At 48.7% G+C, this 22,648-nt stretch overlaps 1 protein-coding gene across 2 annotated transcripts in view; it reads right to left on the bottom strand.

Moving 5' to 3' along the window:
• Positions 1 to 9,194, bottom strand: part of LOC119390156 (solute carrier family 13 member 5) — a 124,305-nt gene extending 115,111 nt beyond the window's left edge. The window contains exon 1 of one of the 2 annotated variants that reach the window (XM_049414682.1): positions 8,545 to 8,907. In XM_049414682.1, the coding sequence (XP_049270639.1) occupies positions 8,545 to 8,620 (76 nt within the window). In that variant the 5' untranslated portion in view covers positions 8,621 to 8,907. Of the gene's footprint in view, positions 1 to 8,544 lie in introns of both variants that reach the window. The other variant, XM_037657721.2, reaches the window with a different exon arrangement.
• Between the last annotated feature and the right edge of the window lie 13,454 nt (positions 9,195 to 22,648).

Here is a 22,648-nt window from a genome sequence, read left to right on the forward strand (position 1 = left end):
TGAAGGGGACGGCAGTGGGCTGTTGCCCGGGCGCCTCGGGGAAGAGCAAACGATTTATAGAATAATAAAAAAATGTCCCAGGGCCCTCATCTTCTGATACAAGACTAATTATATTGCCACATTGTGTGCAGCAGGGAATTATTTCTTCTTGCGCTTCATATTATAAGACGTGGATGAGTCAGGGACTACGGGACCGTGAAACCTACTCATAGCCTCGATGGCAGTGTCGTCACCGACGCGTCGCGGTAGACGCTGGACACTGGTTAGAACTTAATTGATCGTCACATTCACAACATGGCCTTTCATACCAGAGTTGCCTCCGCCGTATCCCCTCTGTGCCTTGTGCTAATCACCTTCGCTGGTCATAAATCTTCGCAGAGTGGAATGGCTCACAACTCTTTCTTTCTTTTTTCCTTTCTTTCTTTTTCTTTCTTTTCTTCCTTTATCTATTTATTTCTCTTAACAGTGGAGCTGTTTAAGCTTGGGAAAACTCCGGGTGGCGTCACGCACAAAACTGGGCACGTATGCGCCACAGAAAGCGAGTACGTGCCAAGTAGCTCCTTGCATAGCGTAGCCACGCATAATGTAGCATAGCAAAGGGATGGGAAAGGGAAGTGAGGGTGAGAATGAGCGATGCAAGGGCGAGGAGGAAGAAAAGGAGGAGGAGAGAGGTGAAGTATTGCATAACCTTGCATGGTATAATATTGCAAGGGGTGGGAAAGGGAAGAAAGGAAAAGGAGTGATGATAGGGTAAATAGGAAAGAAAGGAGGAGGGGAACGCCACCAGCCCCGCTGTTTCCTCGGTCTTCGTACCATTAGAACGTAGCTACCCAATGTCTGCCAAGTTTCTTCCGTTCCTTCTTCCTTTCCTGCTGTCTTTCTTTCGTTGCCGTTTCTAACACGCTTCATTTGTTGCTTTTACGGCACGCTGATAGCTAATGTCGATTTGAATTTTACTGCATATTTAGGCGCAGAACGAATACCTCCTCAAAGGGCCAGTGAAAAGGCTCCGACTTTTTTTTTTTTACACCCCAAACAAGCTCGCTAATTCGTACAGTAGACCGCGCCGATCACACTCCACGAATATTACAGCGCTGCGCGCTGCGCGCCGCGCAGACCCTCCATTTCGGAAAAACAATTCCCGCGCCTCTTTCCTACGCCTTGTACGCGTAGTGACGAAATCTTGCCCATGGGCGACATTACGTACCACTGAGCTTGTCGAATGGTCCTTTGCACTATGAAACAGCGCCTTGGCCGTGCGGTGATGGAGATTTCGCTGTGCAGCCCGCACTTTCATTTTCCTGTGCTGCCCTCTGCCGTTTTATGGAGCCCGAGACTACCGGTAGAAGTGGTACTGCCATAACGAAAGCTGCCGAGATGGAGAGGCGTCTCGCTACTTTACCGCTAGGGGAAAGGTGCATACCTCACCAGTGCCTCGTAGTGCCTCGTATTCCTCGCACGGCGCTTCCTCCCTGCGCCACTATGACACGTGCGCACGTGGCGGAAGCCTTGCTCGCTCGATGGCTGCTCGCCGATGACGTAATCGCTGACGCCGTCTTGCGCTGACGAAGTGGGCGCAGTCACTACAAAGCGCTACGCCTACCCCCTCCACTGCTAGAGAAGGGTGGGAAGGACAAGCGAGAAACCGAAACCAGCCAACGCAGGTCGTTCTATACCCTGTAACTTCCTTAAAGGGATGCTGAAGTGGCTTTAGAATTCGGTAAAACTTTGTTGTTAACAAAGACCAACATTATTGTCCACGATGGCGTAACTTTTTTTGCTGTTGTCGCAGCAGGAACTTTAAAATACGCGAAAGTTCGTCTTGCTCCCCCCAAGCAAGCGCCCCAAAAGTGTGGGCGTGGAAACGAACTAACCGAAACTGCGTCATAGTCGGTATTTTTGGCCACGGTGGTAGGATAACAGGTGGCCCGACGCGCCGCTCCACCAATGCGCCTCGCGTGTCACGGAGGTGCTCGAGTTGCCGCCGCTTTTCCGCAAGGTGGCAGCAGGTATACTCTGGGCCGATATATCCGCTCCGTCGCATTTAAAAGCATGTAGCCAGCGTGCGTCGCGAGCATTTAAACTGCAATTTACATCTTTACCTTTTGAGAAAGAGATCCGCGGTGTATTTATTACACCAGAAAGGCCTTGAGCAACACTGAAGAGTTGCCGTCGCTTAGAACGGACGCGCCTTTAAGGAAAGCATGCAACGCAACCAGCATTGCAGCGGCGTCTCTTCCTTTCTGCTTGGTCATCTTCGATAAATGCGGAGGCGTCCGTGGGTGCAAGCGTCCGAAGAGCAAGAGCGTCCCTGTGCGACGCAACCAGAGTCGCAAAGTCGCAATCAGCCTTCGAGTCATGATCACGGCCAGATCACGGTGGTCGTGATTAGGTCAATGATTAGGTCATCGCACGACTTGAGATCCGCTCTGATGCGTCGCGTTTGTTGCGCTCTGTCAAACCAACGCGCGCGTCCGCATCGGTGTTTCCGCTCACTTTGTAAGCTGGAACCACGGCTGAAACCACGGTGGCTCGAACAGTGCCGCTGATGCGGCGGACACCATGGGACGAAAATGCTTCACTCCAAATTGCAAATCTGGCTACAAAACGTGCAAAGAAAAGCTGTGTCTTTTCTCCGCGCCGAAAGACGAAAAGCGACTGCAGTTGTGGAGCAATGCAATTCCACGGAAAGACCGCCAGCTACAGTCCTCCGACATACATACGATAACTTGAAAATCAAAGGTTTTAAATGCGGAGCATTTCTTAGTCACACCTGAGGTCTAGCCACCATACCTGCGGCGTCGGCGGCGCCGTCCACACCCCCACTGAGCATGCTCGGCTCGTCTCGTGCCGGCAGCAAGCCTCTCCCCTCCCTCCCTCCCTCGTCTCCCTCGAACGCGGGCGGTGTGTATATAAGCGGTGGAGCGCGCGTTCGGAATTCACTCAAGGGCGTCTTTACTTGGCTTTCGCTTGACTTGACGCTTTGCTTGACTCGAGTAGATGCGATGGAAGCAACAGTACCTTCAATCAGCGTCGCACCACTCGTTGAAGGCAACGTTACCCCACCCTCACCGTCGTCGACGTCAAGAACAGCAAGCAACGGAGAAGACAAAGCTGCGAAGAGACGAGTATACGATGCTGAACGCAAGCGTTTGAAACGAGCTGCGGACCCGGAACTTCGTGCACGCTGGAGCCGTTCAAGTCGTACTTGGTATGCGCATCGTGTAACAATTAAGCATTCCTAAAGCATACCCAATTACGCAACATTCACGCGATACCCCCACCACTCTGCGACGCATTTACTCGAGTTCCCCCCGTGGGAAGATGCGGGCGATTTTTTTTTCTTGTTCTGTGCACTCGCCGGTAGGAATTTTCACGCTTTCGAAAAAAAAAAATAATACACGCGCGTGTCTTGCAATCGGCACCCTGTGACAGTCATATCGGGACTACCCGCGCCGATTAAAAAATTTTAAGCTTCATTGAGCCTGGCGCTCTTACATCTGCGCTCGAAGCTGGCAGACAGCCACTACAAGCTAGTAAAATCACAAACAACCGTTTAAAGCCACAAAATTAGCTAGAGAAACCGGTTTTTACAGCACAGCGAAAGCTTGCGGTGCGCGTTTTCGGCCCAAAAACTCATCGCGAGCCTAGCGGCGGCCGCGACAAACTCGAGCAGTACGGCGACGCGCTCGCGGCGCTCGATGGGCCACCTGTTTTATTCTACCACCGTGGTTTTGGCGGAGCTGTGGCCTCCGGGACTACTTCTGGCTGCGCGCGTTGGTAACTGATCCCGAAGGCCATGCTTTTACAGAGATGATGGCGCCGATGACGCGGCACAACGAAGTTGACGTCACCGCCTTCGCTCAGTAGTTCAAGAAGCCCTGCGGCAGCAGCCGCTGTTTGTTTTGGCAAGAAATGCCATTTGCATTCACCTCTGTGAACTCTTACATTGGTTTACGAATTTAGCAAGGATCAAACTATGATTACACATTCCAAAGTCATTTTTTTAAGTGCTTCAGCTTCCCTTTAACACAGCACTTATTGGCAAAGTTCTTGCGGTAGCGTGTTCACATAGTACACGTGCGCAGTTATTTCTCCATTAGAAATTCTGGACCGCGAGGTTGTTTACTTGCCCTTTAAAAGAGAGCCGGTGAGCTTATTAATTAGGCTGACTTCGGCATCTTGGTAAAGGGAAGAATTGACCGTTCCACTCGGCGTACAGAAAGCGTAACAAAATGTGCGAGGTCACCTAAGCACTTACAAGTTGTTAACGTGTGAATGCGAAAGCACTGTCTGATTGAACATCCGAGGCAGCAAGCACCAGCAGGCTGCGATGCGAACGCCGCAAGTCATCGCCGTCCTGCGCGACGAGAGAGCGAGAAAGCAGCAGCGGCCACCAAGGCCGGCAGACGTGACCAGCAGTTAAGCCCAGAGAGAGTGAAAGAAAGAGAAAGATTGAGACCGCGCGCAAAGCCTCCGAGATAGCAGGTCTAAACCCACTTCTTTATTGCATCATGCTACTTGGAGCGAAATTTCCATATCCAAGCCTATCGGGACAAAAGCGGTAGCGTCGAAATTCCGGGTCATGTAGCAAGATGTCCCATACCAGAAGAAAAAGAAGAAACTGTAGAGAAGGAAAGGCAGGGAGGTTAACCAGGTTAGGAAAACCAGTTTGCTACCTTACACATGGGAACAGGGTGGGGGAGATTTAAAGATGGAGAGGAAAGAGAGAGAGAAAGAGAGCGCATAACACATCGCACACAGAGTCGTTCCCTTACATGGTCCCTTATCCGTTCACCTAAGCCGAATGGAAGGAAAAAGCCATCGTCTTCTTTTTCTACTAAGTCAATTGTGCTGATCCCCTCCCCACCCGCTACGCTATCTGCAAGCAACGATGTCATGTAATGACGTCATGACATGACGTCACGTTATATGTGAAGTTGTAGTGACGTCACCACGACGTCACTCATTTTGGTGAATGAATTCATGAAGACGTCATATGGTGACTTCGTCACAGGTAATGATTTCTTGCGTTTGATGAGGCGTTTAAGGCTTTCGCCTCAATAAATTGGGAAGAAAAATCTTCCCGGTAGCGAGTTTGGACCCCACGCTCAGAAGCCGAGTGTCTTACTCACTGGGCTAAACGAGTGCCTCCTATATAGCAGGCCTGTGCACTCTCATGTAGGCCGTCACTAATGTCGCGTACCACGCAAGAGTCTCTCGCTGCCGGCGAGCGACTAGAACACCAGCTTGCCACGCAGACAGCCTGGGTTCGATTCTCCGAAAGCCAGCGAATTTGAACTCATTTTTAGGCAGCAACATTGTAGGACGTTCGGAGCAGCGGGAGGCACAACTTGCCAGCTCGGACCCTGAGTTGCAATTAGCGCTTCTGAGTCAAGTTGGGCGAGCGGCGCAAGCCAGTGGGGCCCTGGACTTGGGGCCCCAACCAACAGGCTCCTGAGTACCCCCTTTTCTACCCATTCCCTCAAAATAAAGTTTTGTTCTTCTTCTTCACCCGGACCAGACATTTTTATTATCTATTTATTTGCATCTATCTGGAATATTCGTTCACGGGCAACGCCGGTTTTTCGCTCACAACCAACGACACCGACATCGGAATTTATGCGAAACCAGATCTCTCACGCTCTCGCGTTAGCAATAGTTATTTGAGTATCCCTCGCAGGCTAGTAAATCGGATTGTGTTCCTTCCTCCATTTTATTTGCGGAGGTGACGAACAAACCAAAGCAAGTAAAAAAGAGAAGTTTATGTGGTTGCGCGGATTCCCTTTTTTTTTGCTGTCTCTCTCTCTCCCAAACAGAGATACATACACTCATTTCAATTCACACACGCGCCAAATGCATTAGTAAGCTGAAGTGTTTCATTGAGTTCTGTACCGCATAAGGATGTTAGCCAGCCAAGAAATGAACCTCACGGCAAGCATAACAATAATTGCTGGGGCTTTACGTCTGAAAACAGCTGTATGATTATTAGGGACGCCGTAATAGAGGGCTCCGGAAGTTATCACCATCTGGTGTTCCTGAAGTGCACCTAAGTGCACGGACCTCAATCACTTTGCCTCCATCAAAATGCGGCCACCAGGGTCGGGATTCGATCCCTCGGCCTTCGGGTCAGCAGTCTGTCACCGTAACCACTAGACCACAGTGGTGGGTCTCACGGAAAGCACTCTTGTGTCAAACTTGGCTAAACGGGAGAAATACGATGTATTAATCGACGTATCGATAGCATTTCTCAACGACAAAAGTGCTCTGCATGCATATCGAGATCCTTGACCTTGAAAAGCGCGGCAACTATTCCTTCGCGGCCGGCACCCTCTGTTATGATATTTCGATTCAAATTACGTGAAATTTTTGTTGTGTTCACGATAAATAGGTGTGTCATAAATTGTGGCGACTTACAACTTTCTCATACCAACAGCTGCCATTATGTAGATAATGAAAAATTTGGAAGTTTCTGCGGATTACTTTTTCCAAATAAGTTTAGCAGCGACACGATATTTCCTCCTCGACGTGCGAAGATGACAGGTGCCTTACTGTCATAACATTTTTATAAAAATCTGTACCCCCCCCCACCCCAAAAATAAAGTAAACACCCTGTATAGTAATGCAGCGTCCACAAGCCTGCTCTATTGAATGTTTTCACTTGTTCGAAACTGGTAATTCTGTCCACATTTTATAATTGTGCATAATGCATGGTAGCATACTACCGCGTTAGTGCACGGAGGGATAGCTGTACTGTTCGTAAGGCTCTGTATAGCAATATTCGAAGTAGCAGCAGGAAACTTGAGTTCCATAAACTCGGGCAATTCGGACGTGAACAGCGTACCATGAAGAATAAATTAAAAAAAAAACAAGGCGCAGCAAAGGACAACAATTAGCGATACGCGCAGATTTATTTGATAAGGGTTTAGCGTAATTATGAAGAGATGACAAAGCGAAAGAAAGTTTCGAGTTTATGAGCAGGCAGATCCCACATTTACAGTGTTATAATCAAAACAAGCATACTTGCAGCAGCTTTCTTTCTAGATAAACGGTTTTTAAAAAGAAAATACCTACCGGAGAGCGCACTGCTGCAACAATACAGATGAATTCCCCGAAAGACAGAGATTACTTGCGTAATACCTTTTTAAGTCGCCATAACTACATTACAAAATAAATTTACTAATAAGTTTCAATATAAAAAAAAACGCCAGACCTGCGCGGAAAGCGCAGCACAGTCACAGCGAAAGCTCGAAGAGTGGCATTTCTAGAGCCCGTTAAAAACTCTCTTGTGGCTACTGATACAAGTACACTAGGAACGTACCCACTGCGCCACAAATCATAATTTTTGTGAAGTTGGGAAGCACCCACCTCGACATTACTCGTCATTCTGCGTAGAAGCGAGGTACCATCTGTAAGGCATTATGAGCACTTTGTTGGTGCGACGGTTGATGACGATGAAGAATTACGACTGATCCCTTTGTAATGAGTAAAAAGACCCACTAGTTACGTAATTCGCATTATGGGCTTCCTTAGCAACCAATAGAAGTGCACTTGCGAGGAACCCACTACATTATAAATCATCATAATTTTTGTGATGTAGGGAAGCAGCCACTATGCAATTTTTCTTAATTCTGCGCAGAACTGTAGTACCTGCTAAACACCTGTAAGGCATTAAGTGCGCTTTGTTGATGCTGTGGCTGATGACGATGAAGAATTATGGCAGAGCCCTTTGTAATGGGTTGGAAGTATTCAACAACCAACTCGTTGCGCAATTCGCATTGTGTGACGCCTGCTTACAGAACTCGCGTTGTGCGACGCTTGGTGCTTATTTTACTCTTCTACCGCGCTATATTGCATATGCTAATGTCGTTCCTTCCCGACATGAAGCATGTATAGGACCTTTTTGCAAAGCAGTTTCAAGCACCGGCATGGCTCAGAGGTTGAATACAGGGCTCACACGCAGAGGGCCCAGGTTCGAACCTCGTTCCATCCTGGAAGTTTTTTTTTTATTTCGTTTTTTTTTCTTATTTCGAGCAATAGTGGTTACGGACACCGGCGGCGGCGGCGGACAACTACGGCGCCAAAAACGGCCCTTGTTGTGATCTCATAACAGCTTTCGCTGTAATAATTACATATAATCCTTTCACGAGTTTTGATATTTCACAACAGCACGGACGGCAGAAATTGTGAAATTGAAGCAGTTGAACACTAAGGCAGGCAGATTGATTCAGCAAATACCTGAACCCCGTCGCCGCGTTAGAAATTATAGTTACATGCGAAGTGCGCAAATGCTCTAGTTATGTTCGCCAAGATAGTTACCTTTCACCGTGTTCAGGCCCACCCAACAACAACAGCGTAACTAATCGGTTAATCGTTTCTTCCCAGTACTTGCCGGCAAATAAACACAGACACGCCTCAGAGAACACAAATGCTTCTTCGAAAGATCAGTCTCGGGAGCCAGCTTCTGCGCACATTTCCATTGTTTCCACACACGATTAGCAATGCTACGCAGCACACGCCAATAACAAGTGAGAGCTCGCTTACCTCCGCAGCTTTCATCGTTGTAGCTGGTCCCATCACTGTTGGGCGGCTTCTCCACGTAAAAGATGCGCGTAACCATCGTCCAGTTCGCTCGGGGTAACGCGGGGAGATACGCAAGCGGAGGCTGCGCGCCAGTAATCACAGGAAAGGATGTTCGTAGAGAGTTTAATTCGCTCGCATGACTCCGGCCATCGGCAAGACCCCTTTATGCGTGCGATGTCGAAAGAAAGAGTTCGTCCGCGATTTGCGCAACCGATTCTCTAGTGACGCTGAGCGCACCTATAGGCTAAAAGTTACGCGTGGCGGTCTCCTTTTTGTCCTTCGGACTTCCCCGAGCGTTTGACATGTTGCGCTAGTGAATGTGCTTAGAACAGCGTGACTGTCTCGCTGTCACCTCTGCATTTTTTCCCCTCGCGGCTGACGCATTCCTCACTTCGTTTCAAAACTGCGCCTGTTCTCAAACTACGTCAAATCTTTCGGCAAGGCCTAAAGACGAGCGTAACTTCTATGACGAAAATTGACGGCCAGAAGCTTCGTTGATGACTGTCTCGTAGCGTGGCCACTACTTGGTAGAGGGTGACATAACGCCTAATCACCGGCGCTAACTCAGAACCACAATTTGATGGTTGATGATCGTCTGCCAAAGAGTACGGAACGCGGGTCGGTGACGGATGTCCTACGGAGTACAGCCTCGACTTGATGTTCAATTGTGAGCGTTCAGAACCATTCGTCCGTCCATGACGAAGTCGAGCAGAAGCGGAAGCAGTAACCCCGGCGAGTGTAACGGGGATGGTTTTTTGACACTGGCGCCGCGGCTCCGCAGGACGGCATATACGGGCGGGACGACTTGTCTACCGACAAGGTCAGAGCATAGAAGATGCGCACGCGAGCTCGTCGGGGCGTTCCGGCTCGTCAGGGCGTAGCGATGGAGAGACGATGCCTACCGCGACAGCCTTGCACGACTAAACGTGGAGAAACAGCAAGTACGCGTGGCTTTTTAATAAAAGAAGAGGAGCGAACAGAAATGCGATCAGAGCAGTATGCAGCGCGAGAAGAGGCGAGACGCATTGATGAGAGGGTGGACGGCCGCTTTGCTTATCTCTGCAAGAGTGCATGTGCGAACATTGGACCGATAAACAAGACCGTGCGCATCGGCATGTCACGTAGAAGTAGCCCAGCCGAAAAAAAAGTTGGTTGAATTGGCCTATTGTTTCAGCTCTTTCTTGCGATATCGCTCTCTGAAGCAAATCGGAGCCTGTGTGGCGAAGCGCCATGATAGTTACTTGAGCACCTTTATGATTACACCCGAGAGGCGATCTTGGAAGCCTATAATCTCAATATTTCACGATAAAGCGAGAGACAATGGAGTGCCGGAGACAATAAATTGACCGACAATGCGGCTAATACGAAGTTGCCTCCGTATTATCAAACGTACGTGCACTTAGACGTACGCACTCAGCTGTTCATTCCGCCATCGATTGTCCTTGGAAAGCGTAACTTTGATTTTATTGTATTAATCCTGCAATCAGCTGTATTGTGCCTTCAAGTGCGTATTTATATTTGAGAAATAGAATGGTGAACTGCTTCTTGCACAATAAATTAGCACCTGTTGCTTAAAGCTTCAATAAAGATACAGAACGCGAACATGCGCTCCAAATGGCTCTGTTGGGGAATTCGCGGGCATACAGTAGACTTCTCATACCTCGATATCTGCTAACCAGCAGAAACAAGCACGACTATTGCGTTTCTCACCTCTTATTTGATCTCAAGCAAATTTTAGGATCGCAAGACTCGATAACTGGATGCATTGGAAAAAGGGCTACTTGCACAGAAGAAAAACCAACCACCTCCACAACAACACCCGGTGCCCGTTCCAAGAAACTTCTCTGTCATACTAACTGCATGAGAAGGCACGACCGGTGTTCCACGTCGTCAGAATTTGTACATTGGTGTAGTTCCTAAAAGGGCTCTGCAACACTTCTTTAACATGGTAAGGAAACGCTGCCGATTGGTAGTCGACGCTCTTGCGAACAAGTGAGCCAAATATTATAGAACTGCACGCGTCAGGAATCTACAACTAAGGTTACAAAGAGAGCTATAAATAGCTCGCTCTTATTTCGGCAAATTACGTCATGGACGGGTCCATGTCATCGGAGGGGAGGACATGAACCTTTCCTGATCGGGTATAGTTACCGCGGCCGCCATGATGTGCCGCCATAAGCAGGACCCGCGCTCTGTTGTGTGCTAGAATTACATAGTAGCGACCGTTAGAGCGCTCGTGATCACACCGGAAGAGAGCCGACGCGCTCAAAGCGCAAAAGAACAGAAAGTGTTCAAGGTCATGAAGCGCGCTAACGTAGCTACTTGCCCCTTTGTCCCCTCCCTCTCCCCCCCCACCCCCCATCCTGTCACACCCTTCCCCTCCGGTAGATTTCAGAGCGCTCGTTAGGACGAAAGCACAGGAAAGGCACATTGTAACTCCGCTTGTACTTAATGAATTAAAAAAATTGATTAGTGAGACAGTAAACTCCGATACTGTTGATTACTTAAAGTTTTACAGGCCCCCCTAATAAATGACACTATATTTCCTTATTGCGAGCACATAAAGCGAACAAAGTCGCCGGTCAATGGCCAACGCATCTACAAAATGAGTACTACTAAAATTCATCCCCTCTCCTTGTCTTTCTCCCAGAAATAGGAAATATCTAATGCCTATTGCCGTTCGGTTTTGCACAAACAAAATGTTTTAAATTAGGAGACAAGCGCATGTGCCATTCTTTCTATAGAAACAGGTCTAGTTGTCAGCAAGAATGGCGCCAAAGGTCCCGACTGCAATGCCACACGCTCTGGTCACTGTAACGAGTAGTCAACAGCCGCGAAAAGAACATGAAATTTGCCGCAAATTTAAGAGTAAGTAATTCAGGCCCCAGGTGTACGCTCTACAGCATGAATAGGTGAGGCATTAAAGAAACACGAAGGTAGGCTTTGTTGCGGGAACGTTATCTGAGATCTGGGCTTAAATATGATTGGAGATAAATGTTGTCGTACACATGGTTGAGCAAATGGGAAAGAATGCCTGTGACGTGGCGAGAGTTGCTCGCTTGCCACTCTGCCATATCAAGAAAGTTAATACCCTCCGATTTCCCCCGATACCCCAAACTCAGAGTTCTCCTGACTGTGGGCGATGAAAATGCCACCCAACGCTCAGCATCACTGCCCACCGCTCTGGTTCATCGCCTATTGTTCCGATTGAGCCCTTAGAAATGCCCGCCTGAGGAACGAATAAATAGCAACATTGCGTGCACTACGCCAGCGAGCCTTGCCTCCCGTCACCTGGTTAAGTAAATAGAAGTCCTGGACAGGTGGCCTTGTGCTTTTAAGGATCACCAACTCCAGTGTCCGCGCTAGAACACAAGCGCCATCGCTTCCGTTTTCTGTGTCATAGAAACACTCGACCAGAATTGAAATATGGATGCGTATTGAAAACGGAAGGTGTGAAAACGAAAGTGTAAAAACTTGAAATTATTAAACTTGATAGCTGTTAAGTATTGTTCGTCGTAGCTTGCCGTTCTGTCCGCCGTAGCGCTGCAAGCGCAAGACGCAAGCCGTAAGAGCAAAAGACCCCATTCGAAAACTCGTACCTCCTGCGTGGTCCCAAGTCATCACAGGCAAAGGAAGCGCTTCGGGCCCCGAAACTATTGGGGTCCCTATTCTAAAACTATCTGTTGTCTTCTCATCTCTTAGGCCACGCTTGATCTTATCCATTTGCAGTCAGGGATATTCGCTGATGATATACATGGGCTGGTGGGTCTACGCATAACTGTTTTTATTTCAGCGTAAACATGTGACAACACAACGCTGACTACCGATATTTTACTGGCAAAACGCCATTGCAAACACGTAAAAGTTCCGTAGCTATGTGCGCTAAATGATTAATGCATCCTGTCATGGAAACTCGTTTCCTTTTATTTGCTTGTACTGACCGCGCCAACTTCCCTTGGCTCTTGTTTCACCAGGTAGGGCATGTGGCTCTGGCTGGTGGCTAGAAAAAGCTATGTGCACTCAGATTTACCATGTAGTGCAGAATAATACGGTGTGCCCGCTACTGAGTGTCTCATAATCGTCCTTTGATTTTGGCCGGTAATACGGCAGAAATTACATTTTTCTTTCTCAAGCTCGCGATGGTGACAGGTTATGCATAATATAATTCATATAAAAGCTTCCGTAAATTGTTTTGTTTCTTGTCCAACTGTACATATAAATTTCTCGTGGAAGTTCCGATCACACAGTCGCGCTACCTGCACGCCAAAACATGCACGCAATTCAAAATTTCAATTAAAAAGTCAGGTTCCGTAGAAACAGTTTAATTACCTGATGCTGTGGCAACATTTCAATGGTGTAAAGAGAGAGAGAGAAAGCTCTTTATTGAAAAACAGAGAATTCTGCCGGCGTACCTAAAGGCGCCTATATGCTACTCTGTATAGGGGAGGTGAGTGAGGACAGAAAGGTCCTAGCAGGAGGAGGGCAGAAAAGGAGAAGGAGAAAAAAAAGGAGATAATATGATCGTGGTATGTACATGTCACAACGTAATGATGGTGATGTAAGTTAAATTACAGTTTATCAATTTGGTGAATGTCCTCGAAAAATCGGAACAGAAATTTTAAAATTTTACGTTGCTGAGAAGGAGTAGACGTAGGTCCGAGTATATTCCCGAGTTCTAGCGGTGCTTTGGAAGTCGAGCATATTCTACTTTCGAGACAAGTTCTTTCATCTCTGTATGCCTGGCGATCTAATAAAATATGTTCTATTGTTTCTAGAGCACCACAGTTATCACAGTATGGGTCTGTGGTCAAACCAAGGCGGCACATGTAGCTATTGGTGAATGCTGCGTTAAGGCGGAGACGATGATAGAATGTCTCAAGGTGACGAGGAAGGTGATGCGGAAGTCTTGTTTTTAAGTCAGGGTCTATGGAGCGGAGAAAGAGGTCTTGAGGCGAAAGGTTCCATAACTGATCCCTCTCTCGGTGGGCGTTCTTCTTTGCCATTGTGGATGCATCTGATTTAGTGAAGTATGTTCGCCGAATTTTCCTTAAGCATATACCTCTACGTGCAGCTAGATCCGCTTTTTCATTTCCGTATATGCCGCAGTGTCCGGGAATCCAGTGGAACAGGACAGTGTGACCAGACAGAGTGGCCATGTGTTGGATGTAACCAATGTCTCGGGTCACCGAATGTTGTTGACGAGTGGCGTTGATGTTGCTCATGCTCTGTAGGGCTGCTTTCGAATCCGTTAAAACGACCCATCGTCCAGGAGGTTGCCGGTGGATGTAAAGAATAGCTTCCTTGATCGCGTACAGTTCGGCTGACGTGCTTGTTGTTAGTCGTTCAAGACGGTAAGAGAAGTATTGGTCCGTTGAAGATATGTATAAACCACTTGACGAAGTTTGGGGAGAGCAAGACCCGCCGGTAAAGATGTGAGTCGAACTGGAATATTTCTTGACGACGTATTCTAGGGTGATTTGCAAAATCTCAGCTTGTGGCATTTTCTTTTTCGAGTTGATACCGGGGATGTGTGAACAGACTTGCATAGATGACAGTGTCCAAGGTGGAAAATTCAAGAGCATGAGCTCTCGCATCATTGCAGGAAGGGGGACAGTTATTTCTCGGACCGGCTTGTCCAAAGCTTGAGTTAGCGCAGCTTTTAGCCATGCGGCCAAGGAAGTGTTTTCCATTTTGGGTGATGTGTCGGAGATGAATGCGTAAGACTTCTTGCCTACTGAGGACGTCAAGAGGTAGCATCTTGCTTCCGCTACCGTTCCGACGCACGATGATCCTTTTGGTAGGCCAAGACATATCCGTAGGGAGTTGTTACGTTCGGCATCAAGTTTCTTTTTGCTAGTCAATGATATTCGCTGTAGTACTGGCAGACTGTAGCTCAAAATACCGTCGCGTAAGCTTTGTGTAGAAGTATCATCGAGTGGCAGCCGCTACCCCATTGTGCCAAAGGCGCCTGAAGAAAGCGGCGGAAAGTGTGCTTTGGATGCATGCAAAAGAAAGAAAGAAAAAAAAAGCTAGAGAACTCAATAACTGGCGTGTAACTGAATGAAGACGACGTCGCTGCGATAACCGCGGAAAGCTGACATGATGCCATGCTAATATTTCTAGTACATACTTATTTTATTTATTTCATTAATTGTTAATTATTTATTTAGTTCTCTTATTTAACGCACTCTTTCTCTCCCTTTTTTTCTATCTCTTTAGCATTGAATTCGGAAACTGTACACGCAAATAATATTTTCGCTTACCTACAAATTATCTTTTTAGAATTATCCTTTCTTTTCATTCACAAATGCTACTGACGCACGATTCGTGGCCGATTTAGACATCAGACATCGTCCAGCCAGCACTATACCTACTATTATGGAACACTTCATGGAACATTGGAGGGTTGTGATAGTCTGCAAGGAAACTGCGGTGGATAAATAAGACCGAAAATCAGCCACACACCCTTAATATGAGAGAAAAATGAAGTGCTAGAAAGCGATTATGAGTTATACACAAAACTGTATGCATGAACATAAATATATTCGCTGCAAAGCAGGAGTGGTGTAGAGGCTGGACCCCTGGAGGTGCCGCCGCACAGCATTGCGGCGTAGCGAGTGTCGACGCAACGATTTCTGCAGGGGTGCAACGATCCCGGTTGTGGTCGCTTTGAGTTGAGACTACAACGATTGCTGCTGTACTCGGAACAACCGTCAGACACATTCCGGCTCGAGTGGCTGGCATTCGAGCGAGCAGCCCTCGGGAGGTCACGCCTTCCATGATTCGAACCCACCACGCCTTCCATACTCACCAACGACTAACTATACATAGTCACTGGTCTGGTGATCAGAGACGGGTAAACGTGTTATATATGCCTGCGTATACAGTTGGTAATTATGTTTTCGCAACATAATTAAGGTCAGCGCAGTAGTCGATCGAGGTTATATACTTTTATTGTAGCAGGATACGGATGAAGGCATTATTCCGCAGTCGAAGTGTTTTCGATGAACAAACGTCTCGGTGGCCCAGGTGGACCTCCCATTGTGTAGGACACAAATTTGCAAAAGGAGATTTGGGACTGCAGAGTCGTATTGTCCAGAGGTGCATATTTTCTGCGTGATACCATCTTCGCTTCGTCTGGCGGATTACAATATATTCACAGCTTCAAAAGCCTGTCATTCATTGCACATGCGCACGGTGTCCCAGCTATACAGAACAAAAAATTTAATATTGAGAAATAGCGCCAAGGAAAGCAAGCTTCGTACATATTGTTCCTTGCAAACTGGATCTGCCGCCATCGATTTTTGCTTCCTTACTGAGACTATGTTAGTTAAATACAATAAATTTTGTAACCCGAGAAGTACTCACCTGTTAATAAACAGGTTAGTCAGTCATATTGTTACGGATGATATGGGTTTATTTACAATGAGGTCAATGAAGCGGCAGGCAAAAGACAAGGGACGATCCGATGATGCCGAGCACCAAATCCCTCGCGCCCGTTCTTCTTCTTCGTTCTTCTTTCGCGCTCTTCCAGCGCCGCGTTACATTTTCCTCGGGGCCAGACGAAGCTCACCGAGCAAGTCAGAGGGCTCGCTGAGTGCAGGGCTTCAGTAGTGCAACATGGACAAGTTGCGTCTTGCGTGAACGGCGGTTGCCAGCTGTCACTTTTGCGATGACGTAGGTGACGTCGCTCAAACCTTTAATGACGACGAATGGACCGGTGTACTTAGAAAGAAGCTTTTGGCAAAGTCCCTGCTTTCTTAGTGGTGTCCACAACCATACGAGATCACCTGTTGCAAAGGTGACTGGCAAATGTCTTGCGTCGTAACGTGCCTTAGCACGGGAATGGGACGAGAGAGTTCTGAGCCGGGCCAGTCGACGTGCTTCTTCAGCGCGACACAAGGTCTGCGCGACACTTGCGTTTTCGTTGGTCGAGAAAGGAAGCACGGTGTCGAGGAAACTTTGAGGATGGCGAGCGTAGAGCAGAAAGAAAGGTGTATAACCTGTTACTTCGTGTTTGGCGGTGTTAAAGGCATACGTTATGAAAGGTAGTACGGCATCCCAGTTCTTATGATCCGCTGAGACATACATTGAAATCATGTTTATGATGGTACGATTGGTACGCTCAGTTAGCCCGTTGGTTTGCGGGTGGTAAGGCGTGGAATGCCGATAGTGGGACCCACAGAGCCGTAGTAGTTCTTCGACAACGTCAGCGGTGAACTGCCGGCCACGATCACTTATTACCACACGGGGAGCTCCGTGACGGAGGATAATCGAATGCAGTAGGAACCAGGACACATCAGATGAGGTGGCTGAAGCAAGTGCCATCGTCTCAGTGTAACGTGTTAGATAATCCACGCAGACGATAATCCAGCGGCGTCCGGTGGAAGACTTCGGGAAAGGGCCGAGCGAATCTATGCCGACTTTTTCGAAAGGCGAAGTCGGTGGCGTAACTTGTTGCAGTGTACCTGCAGGAAGAGCAGTCGGTTGCTTGTGGCGTTGGCATACATCACAACTGGCGACGTAGTGCTTCGTCGTCTTCCACAGTCGAGGCCAGTAGAACCGCTGTCGGATGCGATGAAGCGTCCGAGCAAATCCAAGGTGCCCAGACGTAATGTCGTCGTGCATTGCTCGGAACACCGCAAGGCGCAAGCGTTCTGGGACGACTAGAAGCAGTGGGGCACCATTGCTTGAGTAATTCTTGCGGTACAAAACACCGTCACGAATCACAAATTGCATTGAGTGTCGAGATCTGTTGGTCGCATCAATAATTGGTCTCAGTGATGAGTCGCGCAGCTGCTCCTGACTGAAGATGTCCATACTCGGAAAGTCCAAGGAGACCGTCGCAAGGTAATTGTCGAAATCGTCGTCATCGGTGCTTGTAGTTGGAGATGGTAGACGAGATAAGCAATCGGCGTCGGCGTGACATCGCCCACTCTTGTAGGCAACAGAAAAGTTATATTCCTGAAGCCGCAAGGACCAACGAGCCAACCGGCCCGCTGGGTCACGTAATCCGACAAGCCAACATAGGGAATGATGGTCGGTTACGATCTTGAAATGTCGGCCGTACAAATAAGGTCTGAACTTGTGTATGGCGAAAACAACTGCGAGGCACTCCAGTTCTGTTACAGTATAATTGCTTTCAGCCTTTGTCAGAGCACGACTTGCATACGCAACGACGTGTTGGCGTCCGTCATGAAACTGGACGAGGACGGCACCAACGCCCACGCCACTTGCATCGGTATGCAGTTCTGTGAGTGCCTCCGGGTCGAAATGATGCAGAAGGGGCCCAGAAGTGAGCAAAAACTTCAACTGTTCGAAAGCAGCCTCATGCTCAGCGGTCCACCGGTAGGGGGTATCCTTTCGAAGCAAGTCTGTCAGTGGATGAGCTAGCTGGGCGAAGTTTTTAATAAACCGGCGAAAATAAGAACAAAGGCCCAGGAAGCTACGAAGGTCCTTCACCGTCTTTGGTGGCTTGAAGTTGCGGACTGCAGTGATCTTGTTGGGATCTGGTCGTATGCCGTCCTGGTCGACTAGATATCCAAGAACCACGGCTTGGCGCTCACCAAAGTGGCACTTCTTGGAGTTTAAAATAAGACCAGCTTGTTTGATACAACTGAGAACAACGCTGAGCCGCTGGTTATGCTCGTGGAAAGTCCTGCCGAAAATAATGACGTCATCGAGATAACACATACAAATCTCCCATTTGAGACCGCGAAGTATGGAGTCCATGAATCGCTCGAAGGTTGCTGGAGCGTTACATAAGCCAAACGGCATAACGTTAAACTCAAATAAGCCGTCGGGCGTAACAAAAGCAGTCTTTTCTCTGTCAGACGGATGCATTGGTATCTGCCAGTACCCAGACCGGAGGTCGACGGATGAAAAGTACGAGGCGGAGTGCAGGCAATCAACAGCATCGTCGATGCGTGGTAAAGGATACACGTCTTTCTTCGTGACGGTGTTAAGGCGGCGGTAGTCGACACAAAATCTCCATGAGTTGTCTTTCTTTTTTACGAGTATAACCGGAGCTGCCCAGGGGCTGCATGACTCCTGAATAACGCCCTTCTGCAGCATGTCGTTGACCTGTTCGGCGACCACTTTCCTTTCCGAAGGGGATACGCGGTAAGGCTTCTGGCGTATCGGTGTAGCATCTCCCGTGTTGATACGGTGGTGCATACGGGAGTTTGGCAGCGTAAAACAATGATCGCTTTGAGCAAAATCAAAGACTGGCGCGTACCTGGCGAGTACCTCTTGAAGAACATCTAGCTCAGTAGAAGACAGCGACTTGTTTATCATGCGCCGCAAGTCGGCTGAGTAGTCAGGAGTGGGTGGATGGATGTCTCGGGACCCTTCAACCGTCCGGACGTTAATTGTGGCCATCTCCTCAAACGTTCCCAATTTGAATCCGGCTGGCAGACAGACAGACTCTGCAGAAGCGTTGACTGTCCACAAGAGAGCACGTCCGTCGATAACATGAATAAACGACCGAGGGACCAGCACATTCTTCTTAAGTGCGTTGGTATGATCTGGTTCCACTAGGCCGCTGCAGGATCCCAACAGGACACGAGAAGAGCACACGGGAATAAACATGGCTGAATGACCAGGGATCAACGCATCTTCTGACAACGAAAGAACGTCGGCGGGTTGAGCCCGAAAATCGTCAATTACGGCAGTTGGCAACGTGCTTTGGAGAATAATTTCCCCAGTCCCACAGTCAAGTGTAGCGCCACATTCTCGCAGGAGGTCTATCCCTAAGATAACACTATGAGTTGCTTGCGCCAATACAATGAATTCTGCTCTAAAACTTTGTCCTCCAATCGTTACTAAAGCCGAACAAACACCAACGGGGCGCAACATTTCTCCTCCAACTCCACGAAAAGTCTCATTGCGATCCCACGCAAACATAACCTTATGTCCTAAAAAGTGATTTTTAAAATGAAGGCTCATCACCGAAATAGTCGCACCAGTATCTACAAGAGCTACAGTGTTTACACCGTCTATACAGACACGCACTTTGTTCTTCAACATCACAGCAGAAGGAGGAATTGGCGAATCGGACCGTCCCGCGACCGCACCTCCATCGGTCGCACCAGCTAGTTTCCCAGCTGGGGAGGAGAAGGCGACCGACGACGCGGGGACGGCGAACGGCGTGGTCGTCTCGAAGGCGGCGTAAGGCTTCGCTCGGATGCTGGGGACTCGTCACGCAACCTGTTAGGCCACTGCTGTCGTAGAGGGCTAACGATAGATGGAGATGTCGAGGTTTCGTGTACACGAGCCGGGTATGCCGAGAAACGTGGCGCTCGCGGCTGGCGGCGACAGAAGCGCGAGATATGCCCTCGGAGGCCGCACGTGTAGCATATTGGCACGTCACGGTTCAAATTAGTGGTAGCAGAGGCTCGCGGAGTTGGGTGGTACTCCGCAGGCGCACGTCGTGACGTCTCGTAGTAGTCTGCAGGAGGACGTTGTGGTGTCGGGGGATATTCCGCAGCAGCACGACGGGGTGGTGACATCCGGCGGCGACCGTGACTTGTCGGGAGCGATCGGAAGCTCGTGCTGGAGTGCGCCTCTTCAGATTGTGGTCGATACTCGATGCGACGCTCTCGCTTCCAGAAGGATGGTGGTTCGGGAAACTCGTCGAATGCGCATTGATAGCCAGCCTCTGCTCCCTGAAGCCGTGCTAGCTCTTCTTGAACTACTCGACGCACGATCAGAGGGAGGTCTTCGCAGGCGGCGACGTCCATACTTGCAACCGTAGGGACGTTGTCCAAGCGCCCGAACTTCGGCAACATTCGTCGGGTCTTCAGCGCCTCGAATGCCCGACATTGCTGCCTAAACTCGGAAGGTGTGTGCAGGTTGTCCCTTGTAATTAAAAAGCTATAAACATCTTCAGCGATGCCCTTTAACAGATGTCCGACCTTGTCTTCGTCGGACATGTTCGTGTTCACAATGCCACAAAGCTTCAGTACTTCCTCAATGTACGTCATACACGTTTCGCCGGGCAGTTGTGCTCTACGTGCGAGTGTCTGTTCAGCCTTCTTTTTCTTGGAACTTGTGTCCCCAAAGCAGGCCTTCAGTTCCTCAACAAAGGTCGGCCAAGTGGTCAGCACGTGTTCATGGTTCTCAAACCAAAGCAGGGCGGTCCCGGCGAGAAAGAATGCCACGTTCACGAGCTTCGCCGACGTACTCCATTCGTGATAGGGGCTCACTCTTTCGTAGTGCTTTAACCACTCGTCCACGTCTTCATCGGTCCTACCTGAGAATATGCGTGGCTCAGGTGCCCAGTAGCTAGGTTGTCTCGGTCGGTGGCTGCCTTGCTCCGTGACACCGGTTGGTGCGTGGGCGTTGCCGGCCGACGTGCCTTCGCGGGCGTCGGTCATGTCGGTGTGTTCCGGAGGTAGTCCGGCTAGGCGTCGGCTTCTTCGAAGGTCGTCTGCGACAGTGTTGTCCAGGGCGTCGGTTACCCCGCACCAGTCCACCAAAACTGTTACGGATGATATGGGTTTATTTACAATGAGGTCAATGAAGCGGCAGGCAAAAGACAAGGGACGATCCGATGATGCCGAGCACCAAATCCCTCGCGCCCGTTCTTCTTCTTCGTTCTTCTTTCGCGCTCCTCCAGCGCCGCGTTACAATATGTAGGCATGTTTAAGAGATGACTAACTTAACTGTTTTGAAAAACGTGCTAACTTCGTGCCAACTTTTCTTACTGTAGAAGAAAGTTCGCAGATTATGAAGATACCGCGTGACTACACTCCTACGATAGATGGATAGATGGATGCTATCAGCATCACCTTTAAAACGGGGTGGGGGCGTGTGCGCTACCAAGCTCTTTTTTTTTCAAAATTTGGTGTTGCCTAGCTGAACTAAACTTTTCTTCCTACACAAAAAAAGGAACTCATAAAGTCATAGCTGAACTTTCTGCTGTTTACAGCAGAGTAACTTTAGGTTTCATGCTCGCCACTCTTCCGACACCAATATTTCCACCGACTCTTACTTATCTGTATCTTTACCTTTCCAGTGGTATCCCCTAAAACCCAAGGCTTAGAGTAGGCTAATGTGCAAACATACACCCAGGTAGATATATTAAACTTGCAATAACACATTCTCTTTCGCTCATCAAGAAGCAGTGCGCTGCCTTCCTGATGCGCCTTCCTGTGTGATAGCCGGTATCAAGAAAAGAATGCCGAAAAAAAATCGTGCTAATGTTTTATCTGTCATGCCCCGGCCGAGGCAGAGTGCTGTTTTGGTCTTACAATCTCTGGCCGTCTCCAGAACAGTACTCCGGCTGCGTTATCAATTGGATCAGTCAGCCATGAGATATGGATAATGCGTGCGGTGTACCGTCCAGGGGAAGGAATCTCTGAAAAATTGCGACACGCGTTGTTTGCGCCCATCGTGTACCATTGTCACGCGATAAGGAACGCTGTGTAGTGACGAACAGGCAAAGCGGTTGATTGCAATAAGCTTACTGGGGAGCGCTGCTTCCTTATGCGGGTGGGAGCGTTGTAACATGCTATTTTGCACATTTCGAGGTCTTTCCTTGGGAGCCGGAAAGAAAAATTAGCCCCCGATTAGTGAGTGTCTGAATATTGCGCAGTCAGACGTCACTCGAACATGCCTATACATATGGCTCGTTGGCCTTTTGGTTACTACATGAGTACTGCTCGAGTTGCAAAATTTGTTACAGTTAGAGTGAGGTTTATTTTCGGAAAGGCAGAGAGGTCGGCCTCAGCGATCGCATGCTCTGCTGCTCTACTCCGGCGAAGGGGAGAGGGGAGGAAAGAGAGTGATGAATGACGATGGTAAGTTGGAGAGGTGAGTATGTGCAGTCCCGTCAAGTTGGTGCAGTGCTACAGTCGCGCATCCAGTCCAGTAGCTTGTAGGAAAGCTGTGACCCCTCTTACGACCGCAGTTGCACTGTTGGCGTCAAGCCAAGGGCCAAACACAACCTCATCAGTTAAGGGACTATTATACAATCCTTCAGTAGAAGAAATAAATTTGTCGTTCACGTGCGTATGCTGGGCAGGGGCAAAACATGTGCTCATGTGTTCCTGGCACTTGACAG

This window comes from Rhipicephalus sanguineus, chromosome 4 (assembly GCF_013339695.2).
Source record: "Rhipicephalus sanguineus isolate Rsan-2018 chromosome 4, BIME_Rsan_1.4, whole genome shotgun sequence".
In the NCBI taxonomy this organism is placed as follows: domain Eukaryota; kingdom Metazoa; phylum Arthropoda; class Arachnida; order Ixodida; family Ixodidae; genus Rhipicephalus; species Rhipicephalus sanguineus.